This window comes from Chaetura pelagica, unplaced genomic scaffold (assembly GCF_000747805.2).
Source record: "Chaetura pelagica isolate M959 unplaced genomic scaffold, ChaPel_1.0 scaffold741, whole genome shotgun sequence".
In the NCBI taxonomy this organism is placed as follows: domain Eukaryota; kingdom Metazoa; phylum Chordata; class Aves; order Apodiformes; family Apodidae; genus Chaetura; species Chaetura pelagica.
Window position 1 is genome coordinate 75,512 of NW_009954634.1, and position 8,786 is coordinate 84,297.

General features: G+C 50.7%; 2 protein-coding genes across 2 annotated transcripts in view; one reads left to right on the forward strand and one right to left on the reverse strand.

Moving 5' to 3' along the window:
• MLLT1 (myeloid/lymphoid or mixed-lineage leukemia (trithorax homolog, Drosophila); translocated to, 1) overlaps window positions 1-1,195 on the forward strand; it is a 30,548-nt gene extending 29,353 nt beyond the window's left edge. The window contains exons 11-12 of the mRNA XM_010005580.1: window positions 361-432; window positions 1,067-1,195. Coding sequence (XP_010003882.1) covers window positions 361-432; window positions 1,067-1,195 — 201 coding nt within the window. The remainder of the gene's footprint in view (window positions 1-360; window positions 433-1,066) is intronic.
• Window positions 1,196-7,117: 5,922 nt separating this feature from the next.
• Window positions 7,118-8,786, reverse strand: part of ACSBG2 (acyl-CoA synthetase bubblegum family member 2) — a 19,274-nt gene continuing 17,605 nt past the window's right edge. Inside the window, exon 14 of the mRNA XM_010005581.1 lies at window positions 7,118-7,227. Within this exon, the coding sequence (XP_010003883.1) occupies window positions 7,118-7,227 (110 nt within the window). The remainder of the gene's footprint in view (window positions 7,228-8,786) is intronic.

Genomic DNA, 8,786 nt, shown 5'->3' on the forward strand with positions numbered 1-8,786 from the left:
CAGCCTGGCCCTGGCAGTGTTGAAGGGCAGGTTGGATGGGGCTTGGAGCAGCCTGGGCTGGTGGGAGGTGTCCCTGCCCATGCAGGGGGTTGGATCTAGATGATCTTTAAGGTCCCTTTCAACCCAGACCATTTCATGGTGAGATAGTCTTGCTGATGGTCCTCAGACCATCTGTATTTAGGTGCAGTATTTAGTCTCCCAGTACCCAGTAAGGTTGGAGCAGGCAGTAAAAAAATGAGGGGAAAAACTGGATTAGAACCATGTCTGAAAGGGCCTCAAGTTCCTCTGATCCTCACTAGGAGAGTCACTCTGCCAGCCATGCAAACATGTCACCTGTCCCTGTCCCTGCCTCCCTTACAGGCCTACACGGATGAACTGGTGGAGCTTCACAGGCGACTGATGGCGCTGCGGGAGCGCAACGTGCTGCAGCAGGTGGGGATCCCTGCCAGCTCCTGGCAGGCTGCTGGCCCCTGCCCACCCTTGTGTCCAAGGGGCTCAGCTGGACCCCGGTGGTGCTTGACCTTTCACTGGCCTCTCCTTCATGAGAGGCTCTGGTTTGGAGCCTTCAAGGGCACGTTGCATGGGGCTTGGAGCGGCCTGGTCTAGTGGGAGGTGTCCCTGCCTGTGGGAGGTGTCCCTGCCCATGCAGGGGGGTTGAATCTGGAGGATCTTTAAGGTCCCTTCCACCCCAAACCATTCTGTGAGTCTATGGAATCAAAGATATGTAGAAAAAAAAACCAATCAGATGTGCATGTGGTGATTTTGTTGGAAAAGATCCCAAGATGTGGTTTGTGCCTCCTTCCTCTGGCAGCTTGTTGGCTGTCCCCAAGCTGGGACTCTCTTGGTCTAATTTAAAAGGAGAATTGTGCCCACGTGGCTTTCTGGACTGAGCTGCTCAGGCAGGAGGGGCTGGTTTGCTTTTCTGGGAGAGGTTTCCCTTGGTGTTGCGAGACGTTCTCATCTCTGAGGCTGTTCTGAAGGGCTGAGGAGAGAGAGGACTGGATGGGGCTGCTGAATCTCTCTGGGGTATCTCTATCCATCCTTTCCTTGTCTCCTTTCTGCACAGATTGTAAATCTCATTGAGGAAACGGGGCATTTTAATGTTACCAACACAACCTTTGACTTTGACCTCTTCTCCTTGGATGAGACGACCGTCCGGAAGCTGCAGAGTTACCTGGAGGCCGTCGCGACATGACGCTTGGCCTGGCAAGCAGCTTTTGAAACTAGGAATCCCCTTGATTGGTACCAGGAAACAAAACCCATGGAACTAGGCCTTCTTCTTCTCCTGCCTCACCCGAAGCACTGCCTTAGAGACCAGCCATGCTCTAGGAATGCACAGCCCAGCTGCACTTTCTTGTAGGCTTCAACCAAGCGCCCGTCTCGCTGAGTCTGTCCCCCCGGCTTCACCAGGACGCTCGGGCACAGGTCGTGAGTAAATGAGCTGCACTTAGCTGCACAGCCTGACCTTTTCTTGGTTTGACTTCAAGCAAACTGTGTTTTGAAGAGCACATTTCCAGGCATCTCTTGAGAGCTGGAGAAGTGTGGATGAGGTTTTCTTCACCAAACCCAGGGACCAGCCTGCCCGCCGAGAGCTCCGGCGAGTCCCGTGTCCTCCAGCTCCTGGAGAAGCAGTTGGTGCTGTGTGAGCAAGAGTGGCTTTTACAAAGCCAGCCCAGAGACTTGACCACAGAGGAGGCTTCCCGGGGGTTCCCACTGCTCTGCTCCAGAGCAGAGGGGACAGATTCCAGTTTTGATCACTTGCAAGTTAGTTCTGCCACAGTTGGGTACAGGGCACTGCTGTCCCTTGGCTCCTGGTTCCTCTGGAGCATCGTTCCCCAGGCAGGACCTTCAGCTTCCTGCAGGGACAGTCTGTGCTCTTGGAAGAGGCCTCTAGAATCTGCTGTCTCCTGCTGGGGTTTTGAGATGTCTTGTTTGTTGATCTGAGCTCCTCAACAAAGTCTCACTCCTTTCAGTCTGCTTTAACTGTAATAGGACTACGAAACTGTAAGCTGTATATTTTATATATATATTATATATATGTATGTACTGTATGTATGAGAAGGGCCTAGTTGGGTCTGATGATCTTAAGGGTGTGTTTTTCTGTTCTGTTTTTTAATGGCTATGGCAGGGGGAGGGCGCTTAATAAGATTTAACTTGTTTGTTCCAACTGCCTCTTGTGGACAATTTTTAGTGTTTGGAAGCTGAAGAGAGATCTTCAAAGCATTTTGTGCTCTGGAAGGGACTCACCTGTTGTCTTCTCATCAGTCAGTGTTGAATAACTTTGCCAAAATACGTGATTGGTTTTGTTCTATGTTCTCAAAGAGGAATCTCCTACAGTGGCCCCTATAGTAGTGGCTGTACTTTGGGAAAACCAAAACAAGGGAGAATTTGAACTTGGGACACACCTGGAAAACTGATTTAAAGACCACGGGAAGGCAGGTTTGTTGCCTCCTCCCTCTCCCACCCTGCTACCTGTTCAAGACATGGCAGGAAATAAACACTAATCCAGAATATTTCATGTATTTCTAGTTAAACTAGTATTGACCTCCAAGTGTTACCAAGGTGGGCGTGAGGAAAGTCCTGTGGCTTTCATCAAAACTGTGTTACACTCCTGATCCCTAAATCCAGTATTTTTGGGGGGCAGAATTGCTCCCTTTTTCCAATCAGTGTGTCAGCCTTTGCCAAATGGGAACTGGGCTGCAGGCAGTGAGGGGGGGAGCAGGGGTCTGGAGGAGGCCTCTGCTCAGGAGGGGACCTCCCATGTCTGTGGCAGCCCCACGTGGGGCCCTGGTAGTGGTGGGGGGGTTGGATCATGCCAGGGTTTTGTTGTCCCTTCTCCATTCTGGAATTGCAGTCCCTTGTTTTGGGTGACCCCTTTCTTTATCATGGAAATGTTGCAACTAATCAACTTAAGTGGCAATATGATGATAAGCTTGTTTGAGTTGGGTCATGTTGACCCGATTCCCATTAATTTTGTCTTTGTACCATCTTCCATGTGTCTTGTGTGTGTGTGTGTATGTGTATATATATATAAAAAAACTGAGCTCATGCCAGGTGCAAACCCTGTCACGACAGTGATCTCAGCTGTTTTCTTTCTTGATGGACAATGCCAAGCCTGGATAGACACCCTGTGTGCAGATGTTCACCAAGGAGGTGGAGGACAGCAGGAAGAGGAGGAGCTGCAGCTGTGCCCTGCCTGGGCCACATCGTGCTGGAGGAGATGGAGCCCGAGGGGCATGGACCCACCTGGGGCCATGCTGGGGTGTGGTGGGTACATGTGAAGGGCTCCTGGGCTCTGCTGGGGTGGTGTGGAGGAGGCAAACCTGGTGTGGGCACTGCGGGCCCAGGCTTAGCTCCCTGGTTGTGCAGGATGGTCCCTCTGTCCCCAGCACAGGGGGTTGGGGACAGTCCTGTCCCCAGAGCAGCAGGAGCAAGCCTGAGCCCCAGTTCTCCTGAGGTCTTTGCCTCCTCTCTCCACACGGGTTGTTTCCTCCTATTGCATCCATGTAGCCCATCCTGGCAGCTCTCCTGGTACTGTCAGTGGCCTCCAGAGTTCACCCCCATGGGATCAGAGGTGCCACCTCCCTTGTGTCTTTGAAATTGGAGGTGCCACCTCCCTTCTGTCCTCTGGGTTGGAATCAGAGGTGCCACCTCCCTTCTGTCCTTGGGATTGGAGGTGCCACCTCCCTTCTGTCCTTGGGATTGGAGATGCCACCTCCCTTCTGTCCCCAAGATTGGGATCAGAGGTGCCACCTCCTTTCTGTCCCCTTCTCACCTTAAGATCCAAATGGTCACTCTGCTCCCAACCAGTCCAGGAACACATGTGGGATAGTGTTCCTGATCCTGGCTGGAAGTACCCGGGGTTCCCACCCGTGACTGTGACATCGTCCTGTCCTGGAACTGACTTTATTCCTGAAGTCTAATGAGCATTGCTAGGAATTTTGTTTGGTTTTTATAAGAAGTATTTTACACATGGATTTTTTTAGACTGTTTATAATCTCCTTGAAAACCTGAAATAGGATTGTCCCCCCCCTTCCCACCCTCCCCCCCCCCCGCAATAGTTCTTTTCCATTGTGTGCACATGCTGATTTGTTACTAAAAAGGTTTCTTGCAAGTACTTAGTTGTTCTACAGAGTTGTTGTTTTTTGGGGTATGTGGCAGCGTTGGGGACCACAGGAGGGATGACTCTGCCAACCAAAAAAAGAAAATGGTCACATTTGGGCCTCATCTTGTGTCCCCTTTTAGTTCCAGATGAGGGAGTTTCCCTGTGTAGCTTCTCTGGTTGGACGCTGTGCTGAACATGTACAGGTTTTGGTTTGGTTTTTTGGTTTGTTTTTTGTTTTGTTTTTTTTTTGTTGTGGATAAAAGTGTTTGTTCTTGTGTCACTTCTTGAGAGCATGGATGGATTCTTGTACTCTAGGAAGGAGGTGGCAGTGCTGCCCTCAGCATCACTGCCTCGGGTCTTCGAGGATGTGTAGTAGCTTTGCTTGTTAAAAAAAAAAAACACAAAAAAACCCAACAAAAAAAACAAACAGACAAAAAAAAAAAGGCAAAAAAAAAAGAAAAGATGAAAAATAAAAAAATCGATCCCAACTTGATTTCTAGCCATAATGGTTTTTGGGGTTTTGTTTTCCAAGGAAAATGGACAGAACTTCTCTTACTTCTCAGTGTCCTTCACCTTGTTGCTTGATGGCACCAGCAGGTGCTGATCAGCCCCCAGGGCTTTCAGAGTTGCTTTGAATGGGATCACGTTGGAGAGGTCAGGACACAACTTGGCCTTTGGTCTTGGATTAAGGGGCAAAAGTGGGAACAGGAGTGTGTTCCTGTTGCCTTGCTCTCTGTGTGTGTTAAGCCTTGAGGCTCTGATTACTGGTATTTACTGGTAATAATCATGAGAAAGAAAGGCTAGGAAGGCCTGGCTGGATCCTGAGCCCAGCTTGAATCTTGGACACGGAGGTAAAGAGACTTGGCTGTGCTGTGGTCAGGCTGGAAGTGCAATGATCTCCCCAGCAGTTCCATTGCTGTGCCCGGTGGTGGCACCAGAACGAGCCCAGCAATCGATGCAACAACCCAGAAGCAGGTTTGGTTTTTGTTTTGTTTTGTTTTTTTCAGATCTTGACACGTATTTGATGGCCAGAAAGTTTCACCTTCCCTGGGGGGAACCACCCAGTCCTGTGGCCTCTGCCAGCAGAGGCCTCAGCCCCTCTGGATCTGCAAATCCCACCTCTTGATGTTGGGAACTGCACTGGAGCTTCTCTCCCACCACCACCACCACCCAGGTGCCCCACCAAGTGGCACAGACAAAAAACCCTTCAAAACCCACCCCCCAAAAAAATCACTGGGTGCTGCTTTCCCCAGGGGGGAGGGGAGGGAATAGCCATCAAAACCTGACAAGATGAGTTTGCACTCCTAAAGAAAAAGAAATGTAAGTACTTCAGCTTCTTAGAGAACTTTTAAATTGTATTTCTGCTTAGAGCCAAGGTATTAAATACCTTGTCACTTGAGGATTTTACCAAGTTGTGTTGGGGAAATGAATTCTTCCCTCAGCTGTAGGAAATTTCAGCTGGCCCAAGACTTCACTTCAAGGTTTTAAAAGGAAAAAAAAAAACAATAAAAAGAAAAAATGACCAAAAAAAATGACAAAAAAATCATGTTTGTAATATGTTCCAGGATTGTTTGTCCTGAATTTTAAACTTTTTGTTAAATTTGTGGAACTATGGAGGAATTTTCTAGAAAAAAGTGAAATAAAGCAAGATGGAAAAGTAAAAGTTGAAGTGGTTTTGGTGGTTGTTTTTGCTTCTCTGTGGAGCAGTAACAGGGATTGTGGCACAGGAGGTGGAAAACAAAGGGAATGGGTTTGAAGTGAAGTGGGGCTGGGAGAGACTGATAGAATCATGGAATGGTTTGGGTTGGAAGGGATCTTAGAGATCATTAGATCCAACCCCTCTGCATGGGCAGGGACACCTCCCACCAGCCCAGGCTGCTCCAAGCCCCATCCAACCTGCCCTTCAACACTGCCAGGGATGGGGCAGCCACAGCTTCCCTGGGCAACCTGGGCCAGGCTCTCACCACCCTCACACTCCACAATTCCCTCCTCATGTCTCACCTCAATCTCCCTCTGCCACTTTTCATCCATCCCCCCTTGTCCTCTCCCTCCCTGCCCTTGTCCCAAGTCCCTCCCCAGCTTTCCTGGAGCCCCTTCAGGCCCTGGAAGCTGCTCTAAGGTCTCCCTGGAGCCTTCTCTTCTCCAGGCTGAACACCCCAACTCTCTCTTCTGAAGACCCACCAACAATGGGTAGAGCAGAAGGGGGGGATCCCCTGGGTCCTACAGTCTGTGCAGGGCTTGATCAGACCTTCCAAAGAACCAAGCCCCAGGTTCCCCCAGAGCCACCTCCTCCCCACCACTGCAAGGACCTGGAAGAGCCCAGACAGGACCTTCCTCCATAGCCTTAGAAACGGTCCCTTTGTGACAAACACTTCTCAGAACACAGGCCACACCTGCTACTTGGAACAATACAATTTATGGCTTCATTAGAACTCAAGATAAAATGAGACTCAAAATATTGCACGTACAAACACTGAGGTTCTACTTCTAGGCTGAGGCAGCACGTGTGGTCACAGAAGACACAGTTTGTGGGTGAAGAGGTGTAAATAACTCAGATGCCACCAGGGTGCAGCTCAGTGCACATGGGGGGGAGTGAAGTACATGGATATAAGAAGAAATATGCCTTTTTTTTTTTTTCCCCTCAGCTGGAAAAGTTGCAGTTCCTGATTGGTTTACATTCAGCTCAGGAAAAGAAAACTGGTTAAAAGGTGAGATGGATTGAAGGTAAAACATTGGATCACCCTTAAAAAAAAAATGGCAAGACAAAAAACTCCAAAGCTGAAATACCCAGGAATGTCTCAGCTTTGGAACAGAGACACAGGGAAACTCTGGGCACAAACACATCACGCTGCAGTAGCAGGGCCAGGAAAGGTACAGGGCAGGGGACCAGGGGCTGTGGGATGCTGGAGCCTCCTTTATTTCCATGGAGCTCAGGGGATCTCCTGGGGAGCCCCAGGAACCTTCTGGGGAACCATCCTCGGGGTTTGCTTCAGTCCCCGGCTCCCCTCGGGGCTACGGCTGCGGGGCCGTTGGGGTCGGGGCCTCCAGGTCCGAGTAGAACTGAGCGATTTGGTCCTTGTACTTGAGCAGCACCGCGGGTCTCTTCAGCTTCATGGTGGGGCCTGGGGAAAAAAAAACACAGCACAAGGTTCCAGCGGTGACGGTGCCACCTGCAGACACAAACTGGAACTGATGCCGACTTCTCGGGTTTCTCTTTAGGATGAATAAACTCCTTTCCCCTGTGACTGGAACCAGCGCAACCCCCTGCGAGGGACAAGGCAGCACCAAGGGTAAGTTCTGCTTGGATTGGTCCTGCCCAGCACAACTGGTCCCTGCCCGTGCAGGGGGTGTTGGATTTGGATGATCTTCAAGGTCTCGTCCAACCCAAACCAGTCTGGGATTCTATGATCTGATACAGTGTTTACTGATTACCAGAAAAATTGGTTTACAGTGGCAGAGGGAGATTGAGGTGAGACATGAGGAGGGAATTGTGGAGTGTGAGGGTGGTGAGAGCCTGGCCCAGGTTGCCCAGGGAAGCTGTGGCTGCCCCATCCCTGGCAGTGTTGAAGGGCAGGTTGGATGGGGCTTGGAGCAACCTGGGCTGGTGGGAGGTGGCCCTACCTGTGCAGGGGGGTTGGAACTGGATGATCTTGAAGGTCCCTTCCAACCTTCACCATCCTGGGATTCCATGATTCAAAACTACATGGAAAAGCCACAGGAAGGAAGGGCCAGGGGTAGCTCTATGCATTGGGTTCCTGGTTGGGTCTGTTCATCATCCAAGGAGGGGCTGAGGGGGTGACCCCAGTGTCCCACCCAGCACTCACCAAGCTCCCCACCAGTGAGAGAAAAGTCCTTTTCCAGAATAATCCATTTCTGGACTTTCTGTGCATTGGAAACAGCTCCCTCGTTGACTGTTGAAATCCCCTTCTGGATGGCGGCGTAAACAGCCTTGTCTTTGGTGCTGATGATCTCGGAGACTCTGGTTGCCTGGCTGCCCAGCTTCTGGCAGAACTCAACAGCTTCTGGAGTGAGATCATCTTCTGGCTCCCCAGTCTCTACATCTACATTGCACTGCAAGACAATTCACACCAGGTAATGAAACGCTTGATTCCCCCTCATGCTAACGAGCCCCACAGCCCAGGGGAAGCTGCCCCATCCCCTTCCCCAGCCCACCCCTTCCCCTTCTCCACCCCAGTTCATCAATAACCTTCCTGATGGAAACCAATTTGCTTCAAATGAAAACACACTGAGACAAAATGCAGATGAATCCCCTCAGATCCCCACATATTCAAGGAGCACCTGGGGTACAGAGCTTGTCTGCCAAGCTCCTCCTGTGCTGTCCCAAGTTGATCCCTTTTTTTCTGGACCTTTTTCTCTGAGCCACAGTTGATTTCCCTGCATCCCACAGCTGTGGAAAAGTCTGGTGGAAGCCACAACATGGCACCCAACCAAGACAAAGACAAGGGAGGATGGATGAAAACTGGGAGAGGGGAGATTGAGGTGAGACATGAGGAGGGAATTGTGGAGTGTGAGGGTGGTGAGAGCCTGGCCCAGGTTGCCCAGGGAAGCTGTGGCTGCCCCATCCCTGGCAGTGTTGAAGGGCAGGTTGGATGGGGCTTGGAGCAACCTGGGCTGGTGGGAGGTGTCCCTGCCCATGCAGGGGGTGGGACTGGATGATCTT